The sequence below is a fragment of the Centruroides vittatus genome, unplaced genomic scaffold (assembly GCF_030686945.1).
Source record: "Centruroides vittatus isolate TY-2023 unplaced genomic scaffold, ASM3068694v2 contig_668, whole genome shotgun sequence".
Taxonomy (NCBI): Eukaryota; Metazoa; Arthropoda; class Arachnida; order Scorpiones; family Buthidae; genus Centruroides; species Centruroides vittatus.
Window position 1 is genome coordinate 2,612 of NW_027122420.1, and position 22,754 is coordinate 25,365.

General features: G+C 33.7%; 1 protein-coding gene across 1 annotated transcript; it reads left to right on the forward strand.

Moving 5' to 3' along the window:
- The first annotated feature begins 257 nt into the window (after window positions 1-257).
- Window positions 258-21,494, forward strand: LOC136980081 (uncharacterized). Its single transcript, XM_067276122.1, has 6 exons — window positions 258-328; window positions 1,702-1,785; window positions 3,176-3,347; window positions 3,423-3,502; window positions 8,921-9,040; window positions 21,356-21,494. Exons 1-6 carry the CDS (start codon window positions 258-260, stop codon window positions 21,492-21,494), a joined length of 666 nt encoding a protein of 221 aa, XP_067132223.1.
- The last annotated feature ends 1,260 nt before the right edge of the window (window positions 21,495-22,754 follow it).

Here is a 22,754-nt window from a genome sequence, read left to right on the forward strand (position 1 = left end):
TAGAAACGTTATTGTGCTGTTAGTTATATATTGGTTAACCGTTATATTTTTGTATTTTGAACTTGTTGTTCTATTTTTTGTAATGTTCTAATTCACCTGATGATGATTCATTGATTGGATCGAAAACGTTTGTGTTAAGATTAAATCTCTCAGCGAGTGAACAGGTGTTGGTTAAATTATTGAATAATTGTTTCTTGATTATAAGTTGTTTTTAATTAAAAACATTATTTTTAGAAAAGTACAAAAATATTCTGGAGATGTATGATTATATTCCCGTGGAAATAGCTTTGGCTGTTACGGCAATGATGGAGATTTTTTTCTTTATAAGGTAATTATTTTTATATGGATATAATTTATTCGACTGAAATTAATACTTTGAAACTAGTTTCCATTTTCTTTTTAAATCACGTAAATAGTTAAATTTTTATATATGACAAACATAATTATATAAAAATTTATATTTTGTGTAATATTACACTAATGGTGTCTAAACAAATGTCAAAACAGTTCATGGCAAAATTTAAACTTTCTAAACTTATGATAAATTTTTCCATATACTGAATTACTCTGAAAGATCCTTAGAACAATCTACATTTGGTAGAAACTTAATAACTTAACTTAATAATTAAGCAGTTTTCAGACATACTACTGAATGGTGTCACTCAGTGGCACATTAATGTGGTGCGTCTGAAATCAATGTAAAGATAGGGCAATTGTTCCTGTTGAAATTATTATATAATAATTATGTGACAACGGCAACGGCGGTTCTATTGGAAAGTAGGTCGCGCGACCGGCCGCGGGTTAGAGCGATCAGACACAGCACAACGGAAGTGACTCAAACAAAGACTAGGACAACGAAACAACGTTTATTTAAAAGAATATAAACCATTCTGTTTCAAGACGATAGTATCGCGATTGGGAGTGTAATCTTAGTTAAACTAGGGTTACATTAATAGTAAAACTAGGGTGACATTAATCTAATTTCGCGGTATCCGAAAAAGAGAGTTTACAGTGGTTCACGAGTTGCTAAATACCTGGAGGAAAGTATGTTCACGAGAGTTTACGAATGTCCACGTTCTTCCTGTTGAAAAAGGTTATCCAAGTTTTACGGCACAAGGTTATCCAATGTTCAGGGAGAGATATCTAATTGAGCACTGACACAATTCATTATTGGAAAAATTCCGGCGTGATGGCACTCCTCGAAGAATGGGCGACGACTGACTATTTTGGCTGTCGCTTCCGATATCTGTCTGTTATCGCTTGACCAAGAGGTCAGCAGATCGCGGGAGTGTGTCATTTTCGTCGTCGGGAAAGTGTAAGAGGAGATTTTTTCAGGTAGCTGCGGACAACAACAGTTGGGCACGTATGGCGTCATCGTCGAAACAATTTGGGTTTTTCTTTGGTTAAAGTTCGGATTGTCATAATTATATTGTAAAATTATACAGATTAACTAATTAATAGTCGATACGCTTAAACAAAAAAAGTCTTCTTGCAACGAAATAGTCCATCTAAAAATCTAAATTGTTTTCCGAGTCATGATCAGACGCTTCATTGTGAAAGGCATAATTACAGCAATATGACTGACTATATTTTGCACTACAAATAACTTTGTACTGCAGAATTCGATAAGACATTAACATATTTTTAGTATTTAATTAAAATAATTACACTTAAAATAACAAGGTGTTTTAACAATTTTAGTGCTTTTCTTCTCTCGTATTCTAACCAAAGCAGTATGAAATCTGTAGTGGATATTTTCATCTTATTGAGAAAGAAAATCATCAGGTGAGAGAATATTATATTTATTTCAAAATTTAATAACTATTCATAAATATTGACAATTCGTTTAGATATAAAAGCATACAAATTTTAAGCGAAATTGTTTTAAAATCCTACTTTACTCACACACGAAACGGGGGACAGCGTTACGTTGGGTAACCGATTTTGATAAACGTTTTGAGTTTTAAGTGCATTTCCAGAGATTGACATGTGCCATATAGTAAAGCGCACTACACAAAATTAAACGAAAAAATTATAGGTGCAAGTTGCCTAATGTCATAAAACTTTCACAATTCCTTCTATTTGATGAATGGTTGATGGTTTGGTGTAGATGTGCCAGTTTCTTAGTTGTAATGCTAGTGAGTAGAATTCTGTTAATACTGTGACGAGCCGGGGTTAATGTGTGCACCTTAACCCGTTTACCTGCGATAGTTTGACAAAGACCACTCACGTCGTTTGTGGATGGCGTTTATCTTTCGGGGTGTGTTTTCCCGTGTCTGGGAATTGGCTTGTCAGGTCCAGTTGGACGGTCAGCGAAATCGCCGATAAAGTGTGTACCCGAGTAACAAACACCAATTACAAACTTAATAAGGATAAAACTATAATAAATAACTAAAATCTACACAATAGTTTACCGGAGTACAGGCATAATAGCGAGTAATGACCATCGTATAAAGGATAATAAGCTTATTCTATCTACTAAAAAATATATATATGTACTAAACAGCATCTCTGTATAATTTTGCGAAAACATATTTCAGAGTAAAAATACCTGTAAAATTTTTAAATATTCTTCATATTTACTAAGTTTCTCTACTCCATATACAACCTTCATCGATTTTTACTTGTTAAATAACGACCTTGTTGGGAAGTTCTTGTTTTCAGTTATGTGGCTTTCGTATACAATATTTTTCATAATTTTTTTACTTGCTGCCTCACCTGTTGACCAATTTCTCCACTTATGTAACATTGTTAGATAAATTACATTAGCTCCAGTAATATGTGAAGTAAATATCTGTTTGGTGGGATATGCCAACACAACTCATAAACAATGGGTATAGCCTACAGCAATGGCTTTACACGAGCTCACTTTCATGTGTTAGAAACGTGAACTAAGCGTAAAATATTCCACATTGCCAGCGTAACTGGAGTATTCCATGTCATGAGACATTATCCAGCGATCGACTCCCAGCGTTCTGATGTTTTGCTGTTGTCCACTAGTTGACCTCGAACAATAAAATATGTTCTAGTAATGATAAGTTATAGCGTTATGAATTTAAGTAAGCTGAGTTATGATTTCAGAAACGACTACCGCGAAACTGAAGTTTTATTAATGTAAGTTTTATCTGATAAATATTTTAGAATTAATGTATTTAGCATGAGATTTCTATTGCAGATTAACAGTGCCAGTACTTTGTCTTGTGGGAGCAACGATTATTTTACCTCTTCTAGGTGATGGTCCTCATTGGGATGACTTGTTAAACGATGTTCATAAAATTGTAGAGAATTGGCCCAAATATGTTTTTCATTACAATAATTTTATAGAACACAATGCTGGAAATTCCATTGTAAAATGAAATTATATATATTACATAGTATTTTAATATATATAATTCATTAATTAAATGTCATTTATGTTACAGGAACTTGTTCATTTATGGTTTATAAGCGCCTTGTTTCAGCAAATTATTGTGGCTATACCTTTACTCTATATAAACAACAGGTATGTTTAATTGTTATTTTTAATTATTACTATGTCAACTCGTCGAAAACTATTGAGCCTTTTAATAATGTTTATTTTGTGTTTGGACTTTGGTTTCAAATATTAATACATTATTCAGATATTATCAATAATTTAAGCGTATGTTTTTATATTATTACTGGTAAATTTATCATTAAAAATTCGCTATTTCAAGAAAAGCTATACTTTCTAATGTATTGAAAGATCTGTTTGTTGCTGACTTGATTATTTAGTTATGAAAAGTCATTTTTCCGTGCACTGTAACTACTTGTGTTATACGTTACATGACAATTAATAACTTTAACAATATGTTTGTTTAATCTTTATAGCGAAGGTTCGACTTAAGTATTTATTAATGGTATTTACGATAGCAGATATTTTCGCTCTGCAGTCAATTATTGGTAAAATTGGTTATACAAAAATATTTATTACATATTGACTACATTTAATAGATACATGTAGTTTTGCATTAGCAATAGGCTGGTTATTGGATTTCACTAAATAATTAACTTTTCGTTGATGACGAATTTTATTCTACTTTAAAGCATGCACGCGCGCGGGCGTGCGTACATATTATTTGTGAGAATCAGCTAAGGTCAGATTAGTGCTCGATTAACAAATAACAAACATAAGTTTAATAAACAAAAATAGAGTAATGATGGATTACAAAGATTTAACTATATCTAGTTCGAGACCTCTATTGATATCTAATGCGACCGAGACAGACTTTACAATTGATTATATAATACCTGCAGTTGATCGATGCTTTCTGTATATATGTATTACTTTCTGGCGATGGCTGGAGAAAGTTTGCTGGCTTATCTGACACAGCCCGCGCCATTATATGGCAAAGTCTGTGTCTGCTTTTATGGTTATTCGTTCTTGTATAATAGTTTACCCCGAGATTGCGATGTCTGCTCTCTTTATTCTTACTTTTTTCTTATCGTTCATTCGAATTTATATGACGGGATACACGGATGCGTCAACCCACTAGATGTTTGTGAAAACTTGTCGATAACATCTTGCAATGGAAAATCATCAGTCGAAAAGGCAAGTTTGACTTCATTTTTACGAGCTTTTTTCCTCGAAAGTATAAAAATTTGTCGGCTTTCACGACCAAATAATATTTCATTTTTTTAATTAATTACATAAAATTATTCTCTGTCTGCAGGACCTCACATATATATACTTCTAATATTATTTATTTGCTGTATGTAAAAATATATACATTTTTTGAATAAGCTGTGTACAGTACATCCAGGTATAATACATTGAAATATATTTCCTTGTTGGCCATTGTTTAAATTACAGGACTTCTTGTGTCCTTACGACAAATGAACACATAGTATAATCTATTATCAGAACATTGTCAGAAGTCTAGCAGCAAGTTGCATGACTTTCTCCTGCAACATTTGGGGAGCCATCTGTTATGATCTTTAATTTTAAAATCTTTTTATATTTTAAATTATTATAAAATAAAAAAAAATGCTTTATTTTGAGAGTAGGAATGGAATTTATAAGAAAAATAGTAAACGCTAATAACGAGTAAAATCGTAATTAAATCGAACCCTAAAACTATACTGTTAACTTCCTATGCTTCAGGTTTTAATGAAAGTCGACAGGTTCCACGGGTTCAAAAGTTAGTGGCGCTGATATCGGTAAACGTCACGTACCGAATCATCGAAGACGTTGCTGTTTAAATTAGATTTTATTATGCATGCTTGAAGGATGCTATTTCCGTTTTTGGTACGCGCCGAACTTAAATTTAAATCAGTTAATTAATAAAAACGCGTTAATAGACATTGACATAATATAAATGACATTCAAGAATTCGTAGTGAAATATGCTTATGTTAAACTAAAGGACGAAAATTTATTAGTGTAATATTATAATATGATTATTTGATATTTATTAATGCTAGGTAGAGAGTTAATTAAAACTAAATGGGATTTCACATTAAAACTAAAACTAAAACGTGAATTAAAAATATAATTAAAATTAGAATTAAAATCATATCAATTCAAAAATGATATTTCGTGAAGTATTTTCGCCATCCAATGCATGCATCTATTGGAATTAGTGAATTAAATTCAAAGGTTCTTTATTCAATCAAGTTTGTTTGTTTGATTGATTACAGCAACGCAAGACTAGAGCGATCTGCCTAGGGCATTCATTCATTCATTCATGTTTATTGACTGTAAAATAATTTACAATTCCTTGTACCTGCCAGAGACACAACCAGGGAGAAAACGTACAATTTAAATAGTTTACAATAAGTACTGTACATGGACGAGTACAGATGCAACAGAATGGGAAATCACAGAAAAATGAAAGTACAGTATCCGCGCGCCAGCTTGATGCCCGTAGAGGAGGTACACAAGAAAACAGGAGGGCAGTGCTTATGCCCGAAGTGGGAGACTTATCCCAGCCTGAGAGGGATAGGCCTAGGGTTAACCAAAACCTCTTCAGAGATATTGAAGGGAGGGGAAGGACAAGTGGCCTGTACCCAAAATCCCGTTAGGTAAGTCAATTAGCTTCTCCCAGGAGAAGTTTGCAGTTGGTCATTACAGTTTTCTTTGCTATGTTTTTAAAAATACGATAAATTTTCCGGTTCTTCCAAATATCGTGTAGGCCACATGGCCAAGTGATGTTTATCTCGCTCAGGAGAAGACGAAGTTCGTTCCTTTCACTGCTGGTTATTGGACAATCGTAAAAATAGTGGCTTGCGTCATCCTTGGCCATACAGATTGGGCAGTTCTCGTTGGTGCGGTCTGTGAATCGGGCGAGATAACTCCCGAACTTTCCATGGTTGCTCAAGAATTGCGATGTGAAGTGATTAGGGGTGTACCAGTCGATTTTTAGGAATTGGTTGATGTCGGGTATAAACCGATAGGTGATATGATTATTATATTCATTCTAGCGTAACTGCCAATTGTTGATGGCCTCTTCCCAAAGGAGTCTTTTCAGGGTGCCCTTGCTGATCCTGTTATATTCAATAGTGATGGTGTTGTCTAAGGTTGCTTCGTTTGCGAGAGCATTTGCTCGCTCGTTTCCCTCGTTCCCTGGTAAGAACGCACCTAGCTGATCTGAATACGATTAAGGGAGGTGTCTATTTTGTTCCTTATGTTCACAGCAAGTGGATGTAGGAGAGGTGTCTATTTTGTTCCTTATGTTCACAGCAAGTGGATGTAGCTTGTCAGAATAGATAAGATTGAGGGCCGAGAGTGAGTCTGTGAAGATACCGATTTCTACGTTGTTGTAGGTGTTATTTGCCCAGTTTAGGGCCTTGCAGATTGCTAGGAGCTCGGCCTGGAAAACGTTGAAGGTATTGTGCAGCCTGTGTTTTTGATGGTGGATTTTTTGATTATCATCATATGCCAGGAAGGCACAGCCTATTCCACCTTCGATGCCAGAGCCATCGGTATAAATTATAATTATGGGTCGAACGTTGTTGAACGGGCCTTGGGAACGGGGACCACTCGGGCTCTTTTCCAAGTCTTCGGAAAAATGGCATGCTAAAGACAGCAGTTGTAGAGGTGTAAAAAATGTGATGGAATAATGCCCCATAACCTTACCACAATGTCGGTGTTGATTTCATCAAGACCGGGCGCCTTGCGTCTCCCAACAGTTAGGATGGCCTTGTTAATCTCCCCTTCGGAAAAAGGCGGTGTGTCATCAGTGTCTGCCAGTCTGTCCCTGTCAGCACGAATCACGCCCTGCCATTCGAAAAAATGAGCTGTAAATCTCATCTTGTAAAACTTTAATGTTAATGCAAAAGCAATCAGCCGTTTTAGCTAGCGTCATTACTATTGTAGTGATTTTGAAATATACGTCAATTATAAGGCGAAGAAACTGTTTATTCACGCCCATTCTTTCTAATTGAAACCACGAAAATTTAATTTTTATGATTAACAATTATCAATGGCTGATCTAACGTTCCTGAAGAAAGCATAAAGTTGCTTTTTGGCATTTTAGCCAAGTAAATGTATTTTACACAATAACTCAAACATTTGATTTTAAAAAGATCGGACAGGCCGAATACCTGCTTGTGACAATGCGCGAAGCGTCTCCTATGCTTCGGCACCACGGAACTGAAATGTCGACGCTGTGTTTGCCATGACAAATTTCGTTAAGACTGACAACCACTGTGTCTTTGCTTTAAGGACAGACACAGGAACATTGATGGCCACTAATTTCGTTTTTGTGCCAGTGGTCGCGTTTGTAGGCACTTGGATCCGGGATGGAGGTGACACAAAAGACGGCATGAATTAAGGAATTCTACCAAACACAATTTTAACAATAACAAATATTCGATTATTAAGTTATTTACAAGTAATCGAAACATATGCGTTATACACACTTTCTTTTTCCGACTTAATTAATTCAACTTGGTTCTTTTCGTTCGTTCCTCAGTTACGTGTATTTCGTCATCGATATACAAGTGCGTCATATCTTTCTATTACTTTGGTTTTGGTTTTCGTTAGTTTAATTTTATTTTAACTTTAAAAATACTGTATTTTTTATATATTTAATATTTTCTTCAAAACAATAAGAAAAATCAATAATTAATAATGAATTGATTTTATTATATTTTCTCATAAAACGATTTCATTACATTCCGCGATTTTCAATTGACAAGGGCAAAGTCAAAAAAGAAAGGTTGCCTGTGAAACTTATTTTTGCATTAATGCCTTTATTGTTTTGTAAATATTTTGCGTGCAAAATTATTTGGATATTATTTTTCTAAAAATATGCAAATAAGGTAGATTGATACACAAACTATTTATCGCACATGTACCGTATATGAGCTTCAAAAAATAATAATAATAATAATAAATTTTTACCAAATGATTTGGTCAGTCGATTAATCGTATCGTGTACAATATTTTATACTCCTAAGGAAAATACTGTAGATCTACGGTAAAATAAATTTCGTTTTCTAACAGTTAAACTTCGCCACTAATTGTTGTTGTGATAAACCATTTTCACTTTCTCTGATAACTTTAATACGATTTTCTAACGACAGCACTTTGCATTTCTTTCGTTTTTCGGACAATTTCGAACAAACTGAAATGAATTTCCTTTGCTGATAGACTAATTTATTAACACCTGCACCTAATTCCAAGGGTAGGATAAGTGCCCGAGGTGGGTTCGAACAAGAGTTTAGACCAGATATATTCGCGGAAATGGCCGCTTATTACAGTTGTTGTAAGTTGTTTCGGACGAAAAATCGACGCCCGCGGTCGCGTTACACAGGTGGTCGTTTAATACGGGTTACTTATACAACGACACTATGTAAAAATTATTCCGTACCAGAAGTTTTTGCTCGTTTTGACAGGTGTCCGTCGAATGCATGTGATCGCCTAAGCAATGTTCACTGTATATATTTTTTATTTTTAGATGGCCGAAGTTCGGAAAAATCATCACAGTGATGTTAATTATAACAGGAGTTGTATCACACATTATTAATACAAATGTATACAAAAATCACACAATGTTTGGATATTCATCTAATTTTAGGTATGTACTTTTATTTTGTATAAATTTATTTACTGGACACCACACTATAAAGCCAAAACTCAAATATTCGTTTTTTTAGACAAAAACAGAAAATATTAAAATTTCATTATTACATAGATATAAACGATATAAACATTTTTTATTAAGACACTATTACTAATACTGACAAAAATCGATACATTTCATTCTAATACGTTTTAAATATCTACGAATTTATTAACATATTAATTGTTATATCGACAAGATTAAAGAGTGATGTCGGACGAACGGAAGGATGTTTATCAATTCTTTCTTACACGAAAAACCTTGACGATCCAGTGTTTTTATATACAACTGCTAACGTTTTCAACCCCTTCGGGGTCTTCATCAGGCACAGCACGAAGGTAGTTTCAAATGCCCGTGAATGGAACCAAGAAACCAAAGCGAGTTCTATTCCAATTTTTGAAATCAAAGAAATTGGAAGATAAAAATGGAACATTATGCACGAGCTATTATCTATTATCTACGCCTGCGTACTATTTACGTTCACCGCTCTTTAAATTTAAAACAATTAATGCAATATTAAGTTATTTGTGGGTGTGGGATTCCCTCATAGCAAAATTTCCATGCTTGCGAGATGTTGATTGCATCCTTGTAGTTGATGCACGTGTTGTGCAAACCCGCTTTATATATCTCTAGGGTCTCCAGCGTTCTGAGTTGGTCCGTGTGTTGTGACATTCTGATTATACGGGCGTTTTTGAGGTCGGCAGTGATTCCCTGCTGTGTGGCATACGTTGCCAGTGTGGTAGATAGTTTATTATTGGCAATGTCGTACCTGTGCTCTCGGAGTCGCTGATGGAGGGAGCGTTTGGTCGAACCCACGCAGACCAGACTTCTATTAAATCTGTCATCCCACAGGGGAACCTCATATACGCCCGGTGCGTGTTTCATGTCCAAATTGTCCTTCCCATTTCGAAGTAAGCTGTAAACTGATCGCGGTCTCCTGTAAGTTATTTTAAATTTTGCTATGAGGGAATCCCACACCCACAAATAACTTAATATTGCATTAATTGTTTTAAATTTAAAGAGCGGTGAACGTAAATAGTACGCAGGCGTAGATAATAGATAATAGCTCGTGCATAATGTTCCATTTTTATCTTCCAATTTCTTTGATTTCAAAAATTGGAATAGAACTCGCTTTGGTTTCTTGGTTCCATTCACGGGCATTTGAAACTACCTTCGTGCTGTGCCTGATGAAGACCCCGAAGGGGTTGAAAACGTTAGCAGTTGTATATAAAAACACTGGATCGTCAAGGTTTTTCGTGTAAGAAAGAATTAAGTTTCATCCAGTCTACAGGAAGAAGTATGGATGTTTATCAGAGTAGCGTACTCCTATTCAACCTTCTACAGGGAAATACTTATCAATCCGGATGCAACCGAATCTGGTATGGTAAACAAACAAAATAAATTTACATAAAATTATGATAAAATTCATCACTATGGCAATGAAATAGTTATAAACAAAGAAAGAAGAGCGGAATCTTACTTCATGGGACATTTGTTGTAGGCCGTTAAGAGTGATAATTTAGCACTTGTTTATCTAGAAAGAGATTATCTCATTGTATTTAAAAAGCATCACAACTAACGAATTGCACTCTGGATAACAACACATTGCTAGTTGTCTTCAATTTTTAAATTATAAGAATGTGGTTTACGCTAGAAAGTATCTGGTGAATCGTTAAGATTTCCATATTGTGTAAATGTTTTTTAGAAATAAAATAGATTTTACTCGCTGCTTCAAAATCGGCAGTGACAAAATCTAATACAAAATTTTATACAAAAATATTTTCTGCGTGGACTGAAATCTCCTGATACTAGTTACATGATATTTGGACATCTCTGTAATTAGCGTTGAATAGGAGTACAGAGTTTACATTAATGAAATATTTTGGAGTTGTTATTGCTTTTGTTTTTAATATTAGTAATGCGTTATGAAGCGTTCGAACGTCTGATAGCACGATGTAACGGAATAATGTAAATTATCACATAATGTGCAAAATGGAAAAATGTTTCTCTTCATTATAAGATAAAAACTCGTCTACATAATGAGAAAAACTGATTTTTTAATAACATTTTTTCCCCTGTGAATATGACGATGTCTTCTTTAACAGGCCAATCATGAGTTTTCAAGGTTCACAGTGGGGCAGCCCACTGGAATAGGTGTACCCTAAATACACATGTTCCAGTACACTTATTTAAGCGATCAATCTCCGAAAATTCTTGAGTTTTCGACCCGTTAAGAGGAAATCTAGCAGAAGATACGAGTACGGGTTTCATTCTCCATTTTTCATTTAATTGGCTCTAAAATAGATCAATAGATGCAAAACATAAATTGGTTGTATTTTAATGTGTTCTTTGAATTTATCAATTTTTTCGTAGTTTTTGTTTTTTAAAATAAGTAATTGGCAAATTTCTTTTAATTCTGTTTGTAATGCTACTACATTAATTTTTTTATATTGTTTTCTTTTCATTATTTTCAGAAAATTTTTAAATTATTATAATTATAATTACTCGAAACCTTATTATGCACACCTCAGCTCATTTTTTACTGGATTTTTATTTGGATGCTTTCTGTTGGAAAAAAAAGAAATTAAATTTTCTCGTGTAAGTATCAATATTTTTAAAGAAATGCGTATAATTTTATAAGTTTTATTTAATATAACAGCCGAGTGTTTGTAATTAATTAAGTTAAGTTAAATTGGAAAATTGTTTGTACATTATATCAAAGTCGTAACACTAACATTGACACAGAAGACTATTCGCGTCTTTTAAGCGCATTAGGCAATCGAAACTGTGGTGTTCAATTACAGCTATAAAGTTTGTGCCATACATGTAAGGACGTAGATTTTCAATAACCCATTTATTGCTTATATATTTTTTCTGTCATCGAATAATTTCACTCGCTTTTATTGAGCGTTCGGCTAATGTAGCATACGGATGCTCTTTTCTATCATAATCATCTTGTTGAAATAGAGTAGGCCCTATTTCTACGTCACCCGTACCTGTGTGTATATAACACATTCTTTCTTGGTCAAAATAACTTAAAACTGGTGAGTTACATAGAATCGTACAAAACTTTGTTGTTCGGTATCTCTTCAGATGAACTTTTGATTAGTTTTAAGTAAACAGTCTAATGGTGTGACAATAGTCGAAAAGTCCTCTATAAATACAGTCAAACCTGTTTTTATGCGGTCTTTTTTTGTGCAATTTTTTATTTGTGCGATTTTTTTAATGCAATTTTTTATTTGTGCGGTATAGTTGGCGACTAGTCTCGTGCGATTTGTCATGTCTCACGTTGACTTATTATAGCTAAATAAACTTATTATAGCATAAACAAACTTATTATAGTAATATTATTGCATGAATATGCGAAAAATGAAATAATTTATTTTTTAAGTCAACAAAACACCACCTGGACAAAAATATGTAAAACAGACGATAGACGAGACGATACAGTCAAGTGCTGACATCTGTTGTCAATAAATTCTATTTCGTACGGTTTTCAGTTATTTTCTATGTGAGATGTGAGACTTTTTTTATGCGGTCCCTATTGACTGCAATAAAAAATATTTTTTTAAATTGTGTTGCGAAAACTATTTTTTAAAGCCACTTGTGAAGTTTCGTGCGATTTTTTTATGCGTTTTTTTATGCGGTCCCTATCCACCGCATAAAAACAGGTTTGACTGTAGTCTGAGACAGTGTTTTTTAAATTTTTTGACCATGGCCCACCAAAGCATCTTTGAAATACTAATGTCCCCTCTGTGACGAAAAACATGGAGTCTTTGAAAAATAAAAATAAAAGGACAGTTCAAGTACAGAGAAGAAAATCATCAAAAATAGCTAAACAATAATTATAACAGTAAGAATAATAATATTATGAAGCGACATGAAAAAGCAGCAAATAAGGTTTCAAAATTTATATATAAAACTAAAGTGCATAATTTTATAGTTAACAAATTCTGAAAAAATTTGAAGGCAGCTTCAAAATAAATAATGCACATAATCAATACTATTTTAAATTTTTTATTACGTAAGTAAACATGTATGTCATGTTACATGTACAACTCTTAAGAAAATAACGTGCAAATTAGTGCGATTCTTGTGCTTGATGTGTGCTGCAAAGAGAATTTATGTGAGGTAATAATTTGATCAATTTTAGTCTTAAATCTTCACGGTTTGTGATATTCAGACAATTTCTTTTTTTAATAACAAGTCATTTACAGTGCTAATCCCGAATTCAAGTAAATATGACGATGAGAACGGCAACAGTAATTTTCTTGCTAAAATTGTCATAATTGGGTATTTTGTTTCTGTCTCGACACACAGGCACGCCACTGTATTTTTTAGGTATTTTAAAATATTTATCATTTTGCAATTCTAACAGTTTTTTTTGATACTGCATGGCCACATCAGTTATATCTACCAACATCAACTGAATTATCCATTGTGGGGAAGCAATTTCTTTTAATTTTGAACAACCGCATTTCTTTCCCATCATAGCAGGAGCACCATGTGCAGCACACGACGATATATTGTTCATTGGTATTCGAGTTTAATCTAAATACATTTATAGTTATTTGTGTATATCAATGGCAGTACTAGTGGTTTTCAATGTTTTCCAAAACAACATCTCTTCATTGAATTTATCATCATCAAAATATCTTACATAAGTCATTAAAATGGTCTCACTGTGTTTTGAAGTTGATTCATCCATCTGTATTGAAAATTTTCTTGCTTTCAACTTTTCAATTAATTGCGTTTCTGCAACCTGAGCCATCTCATCTATTTTCTTACTAACACTGCTGTTGCTTACTGGCAATTTTTTCACAACTTTGTCATTTTTTTAGAACTTTTTTGAGAAAAACTAATACAGCTAGCTTAATTATATTCTCCCTTACATTATGAGTTTCTTCAGATTTACTTTTTATCGGCTGGTATTCGCCCTTAGGAGAATGTCACATGACTTGCGTTAATTGCTGATGCAAGATTCGCCTTTAGGCGTAATTAATCTAAAAATTCGATCAATTTGCGTTATATTCGAGTTTTCCAGCGATCTTAGCTTTGATTCGCTCTTCTGTAGGTCGATTGACTTTGTTTAACTCGGGAAACTTCACATCCCTATAGTAAGTCTATGGAAGATGTTCGTGCTGTTAATTGGCTTTAAACCATCTGATCGTAATTTTACCGCGAAGAACCAATCCACGTGTTTAAAGTCAGAATATAAACAAACTTTAAAAAATAGCTATATTCTTCATTTAGAGCCGTAATTCTACTAGTTTTCATGTTAACTGACTTTACTTAGACAAGAAGATTTTTTATCAAAAGCGTCTAGCTGAAAAATTTACTGGGAAACTTATTACTTCCGGATAATGCGTAATTGCAGGAAAAAATTAACTAATCGCTTATTGTAGTGTATTATTGTATAAAGCATTGAAAAAAATATATAAAAACTGTCGAATATTCACTATTTCAAGCAGAAATATATGATGATAAACTTGAACGTGTCGCTTTACGATAACAATAGACTCCTCTGTCTGCTACGTAATTAGACACATAGTGTAAATAATGGCAATAACTTCTTCCCTGCTCTAGCTAGAGAGCTGCGTTTTGTTTTGTTAACAAGAAGACAGATGTGTCTACCTAATAGATGCACAAAGTTCAGCGATCATTGTATATTAATTATTTTTCTTTTGTTCGTAAACTTCAAATTTTAATATTATTTTAAACTTGTATTAAACTATAAATTAAACAATCGTGAACTGTAATATGTTTTTAATCAAACACAAAAAAAGATTAAAAATAACGCGATTTTGAAATGAAATATCGCGATTTAAAAAATTATTCAAAAAATGGAAAAAATGCGTCGCACGACGAATTCTACTCAAAATGTTCTGTAGACGCCGGCCTGGAGTAGGTTTAGCTATCAGCAGAGAAATTTTGTAACTAGCTTCGAGAGTATGACTTTAGTTAGCATTCAGTTCAGAGAACAATGGATTTATTTTCAATTTTTTTCAAATTTCTCTTTTAAATTTTTAAATTGATTTAAATCATAGTTAACACAAGTGCTATGTTTCGTCCTCAAATATGTTTCAAGGCGATTTTTTTTACAGATTCGTTGTTCAAACATTGTTCTCACAACAGATAAAATGGTAACCGAACATCACAAAGAACCGAAATTCAAATACTCATCTGAATACTAACGAACGTTTTTCTTGCTTTCACTGCTCATTTTGTGCACAGGGTTGGTAACAAATTTAAAATAAATTTATAAACAAGAATATAATACGAACACCCACAAACACATGAATTAACTGTAACCTTAACACGCACTTGTGTGCATTGGCACTAGTTGTAAGCAGAGTATAAAATCTGCTGCTCATTGGCACTCCTCCCCATTAACTCCACATCTGCAATTGTTAAGAATTCAGAGAATTGAGGAGTCACAAAGGGGAAGGAATAGCTTGGCCTGAGCTAGAGGAGAGAAAGATTGCCACCTTTCACCCTGGACATGTGTGGAACGGACATAAAATTTGTTTGCTTGTGTAATCATCTTTCTTTTTAGTTTAATCATTGTATTCTTAACGTTTGATGATATTCCACCAGTGTTGCCATCATTTTCTCAGAAAAGCACAGTTGCCATATCAAAAAATATTTTTGACAAATAAGATTTTTTAACAAAAGAAAAAATGCAACAAATGTTAATCATTTTCGCATTGCCCCACAAAACATTGAAATTGCCCTCTGGTAGGGCGTGTGCCCCACTTTGAGAAGTACTGCCAATCTAAAATATGGGTGGCCGAAGTTTTAACCACTACGGGCAACCTGCTTTTGACATTTTTTGCCGCGGTCCACTGACAATAAAAGTAATAATTTAAAGCAAAAAATAAGTTTAAATTGAAAATAAACATAGATAATACTATTGCCAGTCCAATATCAAGTTATGTAAATAACAGTAATTAATGATGATTTCACACAAACATAAAAATAGTATGTAAATAATAAAAGATGTTTTTTATGTTAATTTTATTAACGCAAGCAATATACTTATTATTAGCTTTACAATTCGTAAATATTAACTAATTATGTAGTATCAGAGAGCCGGATGGAAACATGACATTCCATATTTTCGGCAAGGTTATCATAACTTTGTTCATAGCTACTTATAGCTATTCGTAAGCATGCTGCCAAATGGTCGTCTGTCAAACGGAACGATGTTTTTTGATTGCATTTATTGTAGAAAATGTAGATTCGCAGAGGAATGTGAATTCAAAATTAGTTGTCAAATACCCCGCACACCTCCACAAACATGGATATTTTTCTTCACGAAGTAATTTTTGGAAGTTACTTTGTGAAGAAGTTCGTGATTATAAAAATATCGCATTTTAATTTATGGATTTCGTTGTCATTCAGTATTTGGTTTAGATCCAAAAATTCTTTTAATTTTATTAATATTTCTTCTATTTGTATTTTATTATTGAATCAGAATCAGAATGACACGAAAAATGTCATATTCTCTATTTTTGAAATACCTTTAAATCTTCTAACAAACTCATTTCGTAACAGAGTTATCTTATCGTATTAATCATATTCAGACAAGATTCTATCTGTAGATTTATCTGCCATATTTTCAATTTCTTGAAATCACGGCGCTAACTATGTCAGTCAGTATTTTCTTCTTTCCTTGAAGCAGCATATTTAACTCGTTTTCTTATAATGTCAGAGAGAAAAGCAAGATCAAAAGCCCACTTATCATCTTCAAATTGAAAATACGATTAGTTTGCTGTTTCGATAAACTCATTTATTTCAGGTAAAAGATACAAGAATCTTTTTAAAAACTTAACATGTGTCAGCCATCTTACATCCGTGTGCCACAGTAATTCCCAAGATCGGATTCGCATTCTTCGAGTAATGCTCTGAATTTTCGTTTTTGCAAACTTTTTCCACAAGTAGAATTAACTAATTTGAATGATACATTCATCACATCGACTGAATTTAATATCATTAAAGAAAGAGCTTGCTGGTAGATAATGCAATGGTAGTTGGTAAAACATTGAATATCATCAACATTTTTACAGAGTTATAAACCCATTTTGTTTCTTAAACATAGCAGGAGCTCCATCAGTCGTAATAGACACCAGTTTATGTATTGGAAATTCTGTTTTATTAATAAAAGACTTGAATGAATTATATATATATATATATTTTGACGTCGTTTGTCTCTTCATCGGTAAATTTTGTTAACAATTCTTCTGTAACAGAAATATCTTGGAACAGACTTATTCGAATAAATACACATAGCTGTGCGATATCAGTGACATCTGTTGATTCGTCAAATTGCAAGGATAGGAACTTGCATTTATTAATATTTTCTTTAAGTAACCCTTTTAAATTTTACTCATCGTTTCTGTTATACACATAGCGATATTTCGCAACACTGACAACTTTTTAATGAAAAAAATTATTTCAGATTTATTTTTAAAATTTTGAAAGAACAATTCTCTACATTTGATAAAACTCTCTTCCCCTATTTCGCCGTCTTCAAAGGTCTTCTTATGTTTTAATGACATTTCCGCAACCTTGAATGGAGCCATGGTATCTGTCTTTGACTTCGTACTCGATCACATAAAAAATGATCATTGCATAGATAATTTTGTCATTAATTATTTTACTTTTGCTTTCTGCACCTCAGTGCCAAGGGATAATTATTTTCATATTGTTTATGGACTGTTCTAATTTTTTTTCGACATTCACCCTTTTAGGAATAGCTACGTTTGAAAGACAAATAATGCAAATACATTTATCATTCTTCATTGTAAAAAAAAATATTCCTTTTTCCATTCATCATGATAGTGATATGTTTTCGGTGTTTTGAAATTTGTAATGGTATGACTCATTGTGAGGCAAATAGTAAATCTAAAATCAATTGAATTTATAAATAAAATAAAAGGGTCATGGTAATTAAAGCGGAAACTTACATGAAATGATAAAACGTCTACTACTTTTAGTTGATCGTTAAGTATAACTTTTGTTGAGTTGAAAATGAGGGAACTTGACAAACGAAAAACACATCTGACAACTGTCAACCGTCTGAATGATCGACGTTATCTGTAATGAAGTGCTGCCGCCTTCTTCTAGTAGAACTACTGTGACGCACCTTCGTTTTATTCTAGATTACACTAAATTCAGAAAACTCTCCAAATTCGAGCTCATACTCGGATAAAAAAACAAATAAGACAAGCGATTCTCTGACACAGATCACTGTACTATTATTGTGAAATAATAATAAGAACAATTCTTAATTCATTATTTTTAAACATCCTATTAACAGCGGCAAATTATGATCAAAATTTTTTAGAATGCTGAAAGTTGTAATAAGAATAATAAGCCTACCTCAAGCAGTAAACAATAGACAGAAGTGTTATTTGATGTGAATAAAAACGTATGGACTCTTATAAAGCCTATCATATCTTCATATAAAATATACGAAATAGGTTATAATGAAAGGTATTATATATTTATGATAATAATTAAACTTTTTGGGCTCTTGACACTGAAGCCCAGGGCTTATGCCCTATTAATCTCTATGTAGATCTGCCCCTGTACACAATACATGTATGCTGACTGGGTACCACACGCTTTCGATACAATTTGGCCATGTTAAATGCTTCGAATGACGTCATGTGTACGCATTTGTTAGCTGCGGCAAATCTCCACACGAGCAAGCGATCGGATTCCTGCGAGTATTGCACTGACTTAAAGCGGCTGGCCAATAGCTGTCAATGTAGAAACGAACACAAATGATAAAAGAGTTTCTAGGTTAGAATAAATTATTATTGTATTGACAGTCGAAACATTGGTGCTAGATACAGTGTATACCCGTGTACCTAGCACCAATCTGCTTTATTTCTTTAGCTTCTGTTGTCCTATCTTAAAAACCTCTAAATATAGGGAAAAAATAACGGTTTTAGGCTAAAACTTTTTTCCAGTAAAACTTGTGGTGCAATGGCTAATAGTATCAGATCATAGGGCAGTTTTACCCTAGATTTACCTAAATATAAGACTACCCTAAACATTACCCCGAGAGGTTGAAATTACCCTAAAATAGGTAATTACCCTAGAAACGGCAGCACTGGTGTAATGTTGCGCGGGCGCGCTAGGGGCGCGGCGGTGCGTTCGAGTTATCATTTCAGCAATCATTTATGGGAAATAAACAAAGCTATAATGAAGTAATTAATATGAAAGGTAAACAAAATAGATACAGTTTTGTAAATTGACCACGGGAAAGATTGTACTGTATCTTATGAAACCGAACAAATTGATTCTTGTTTCGATGCATCAGACAGGTGACTGTGAAAGGATATGCGGTCGATCGGTCTACCGCGGTCGACACTTTGGCCACCCCTGGTTTAAAATGTCTAGACATTTGAAGAATCAAAATTATTTTAAGGTAGTGTGTACTTTCATCTCAGTAATTGCCTTTACTTTCTCGGGGTCGGTTTTACAACCTACATTTTAAATGATGTATTCAAGAAATTTATTATGGTTAGCAGCAAATATACATTTTTTCATATTTAAGTTTCACTTGAGCACTTTCAGATTGTCCGAACAATTCGTTTAGAAATTTAGGATAGCAGGTCTAGATAGGAGGTCTTTGGAAAATGCTAAAGTATCCTCGTAATTGTAAGTGCCTCCTTCTACTTTAAATTGTTTAAAATCTGGTCAACTATCCTCTGACATGTTGCAGGTGAACCATTTAAATATCTTGTATTTTAAAAAATTCATATATCTCATCTGGGATTATACATGCGGTCCTTCATATATCATTTTCAGCCATGAGTATCTGCCGAAATCTAGGTGCTAAATCTATTAACGAATAGAGTTTGTTTGCTTCCAAGGTTACTAAGGCGTCGTCTATACGAGGTAAGGAATAATCTTTTTTTGTTACCAAATCAATATCTTTTTGTCGCTTTATTGTCGAAATAAATATTGTATCGTCTAATTCTGAACATTCCTTTATCCCTCGCAGCTTTTCCAGCCAAATATTTATATTGTTTAAATCAAAAACGGAGAAAGATATTAACTTTTGTGGAATGGTAAAACGTTTCGGTATTATAAGACTGATCGAGGGATTTGAGTTAGCAGACTTTCCATTTACAAACGTATTCTGAATTTTATTAAATATAGTTTCGAATTCCTCCCTAATTTTGTTTATTTAGCTAATCGTCATGTTAATAGGTGAAACAGACGAGACGTATGACATTTTCTCATCCATCATAACCTTTGGTACCTATGGTAGCGAACTCGGCGACGGGGAAATTTTTCTACCCTACAATCTAGACGGCGACAAGGATTTTTTCCCCACCCGTACATTACACGTGGCGACGGGGAATTTTTCTTTCTACCTTACATTTAGACGGCGAAGGGGAGATTATTTCTACCCTACGTTCTACGCTTACAATTCTAAAAAATACAAATTAAAAAAAATAGGATAACTTACTTTGTTTCTGAGCTTTTCCCATTTTTCCACGTTTCCTGTCGACGGAAGTAGACTCTCCGGTAGTTGACAATGCTCTTTTTCCCCCTTTCGTTTTAACACTTTTCTCTCTTTTCTTTCACCTTTGTCTTGTTGTTTTCTTTTGCATTTTTTTTTGTCTTTCTTGCTGACATTAGGTGCGGGAGCAGCCAAAATAGTCTCTGGTTCTTTTCAACTAGGTATTTTTTCGTGATTGAAATGTATTTGATCAATGTATGCCTGCCTTTTTAGAAACACCCGAGGAAACTGCCGAAATACTCGTCGTGCACTCTAAACCAACATAGTGCCGTATGAATGTCAAAAGATTCGCCCATGACATATTGCCACATTTCCTTTGAATGTTCCTTCGAGAGCCGAACTATTCCGCCAGCATTTTCGGCAACGCATCACGCATGATTTCCGGTCACTGCGATAACTCGATTTGCATGTTTGGCCACATTTCTGGCAAAGTCCCTCAGTGTGTTGGAGGCCCAATTTTACGGCAAATTTCGGTCCGCCATCAATTCTTTCGTCTAATCCTAATTCGGAAGACTCTGCTTCTATTAACTGATAAAAAACGTCGCCCAGTACACTCTTTCTAAAATTCGTCCGACTCCAAATCGCAACTCGACATGACAAACTTGTGAAATATATCTATTCCAAAAATTGCAGAATACGCTTAACAAATTTGTCAATAAATTTATTCCAAGCGCTTATATTTACAATGTAAATTAAAATTATTATTAATAATTACCTTGTAATAGAAAAATTCCAAAAGAAACAAAAACTCAAGAAAATCTTTTTGCACGACAGCACGCCTACTCCACTCTCGGGGGAAAAATTTGCATACTTTCGATCACTCGCGATTCTACGGATCGAAGCGCCCTCTACGGATTTCATTAATTGATAACGAAATCCCGACAAATTCCCGTCGCCATCTTGAATGTAGCAGGAAAAAATTTCCCCATCGTAGTCTAGAATTTCCCCTTCGCCCTCTAAAATTTCCCGTCGCCGAGTTCGCTACCATAGGTAACATTAATCCATTAGGTAAAGGTTTTTGTTCTATTTCGAGTTTTCGATGTTTCTGGGTGTATTTTTCTGTTTTTTTTTTCAAGATTTGTAATTTTCTCTTGTAATTAACAAATAATTGATTTTAGTTGCACAATTTCGTTATTTTTCGAAACAATTCTATACTCTGAAATATCAATTTTGTGTTTTTTGGCCAACTTTTTTGGCATTTTTGTTAGGTACAATAATTCCTGTCCCAATTTAATATTGAGTTATCCGAAAAGTAACTTATTATGTAATTATATATAATAATTTTTTACCGAATAACCTATTTATCACCAGACCTTATCTATAAGACAAAGAAACAATGAACCTAGTGTTTTTTCTCCCTTTTAAGTTGCAACTAGCCGTCAGGTTTTTTGTGTTTTTTTCAGATTTGATGAACGTCTGTTCTTTACTGGTTGCTCTAATTTATTATGGCTAACAGGGATGCTAGCTGGGTACAAGTCTAAAGTCGTTGACACTCGTGAATCCGTACCCGAATGTTCAGTCTATTCTATGGTTTTAATTCGTTTTTTTATGCTTCGTATTAGCAGACGTTTCAGCAAGAGGTGAATTGCTTTCTTTTTCTCTTCGTTTATATGAACTTTTTTAACAGTTCATACCCCCGAAGCAGTATCTATTCAATCTTGATCGATGACTTATTCGGTTCTGGTCCAATCCGAAAATTTGTCTGTTACATACCTATCGCAACTAGCCTCTTTTCGCTTAATACTGTGCACTTGCCATTGTACTAAAGATTTTTTCTCATACCCTTCGTCTATTGATGAAAACATTTTTGCTTTAATAGTTTTTAAACTGTAGACATACATAGATATATACAGATTTCGATTTGTCGAACTATTTTCTTTTCACTTCTATACAGTGCTTTAAATCACTTTTTTCTTCGAAGAGATGAACGCCAGTATGTGACATTATTATCACCTTTTCCCATTCGATGGCATCAATGTGGTCATACTGCACTTACTAAACGTCTTTATCTCTTTTTACAATATTCTCGCTCACTGCGTTGCACAGTCGCAGACGAACGCGACAGCGATAGCAAAGAACGACTTGGGCAGACATAGGATTGCATTTACGTTTCGAGCGCGTTTA

Coding starts and splice junctions, on each gene's coding strand:
- LOC136980081 (XM_067276122.1), top strand. CDS start 258: ATGTATGATTATATTCCCGTGGAAATAGCTTTGGCTGTTACGGCAATG. Junction 1,786..3,175: donor TTGAGAAAGAAAATCATCAG/GTGAGAGAATAT, acceptor TTTCTATTGCAG/ATTAACAGTGCCAGTACTTT. Junction 3,503..8,920: donor TTACTCTATATAAACAACAG/GTATGTTTAATT, acceptor TTTTATTTTTAG/ATGGCCGAAGTTCGGAAAAA.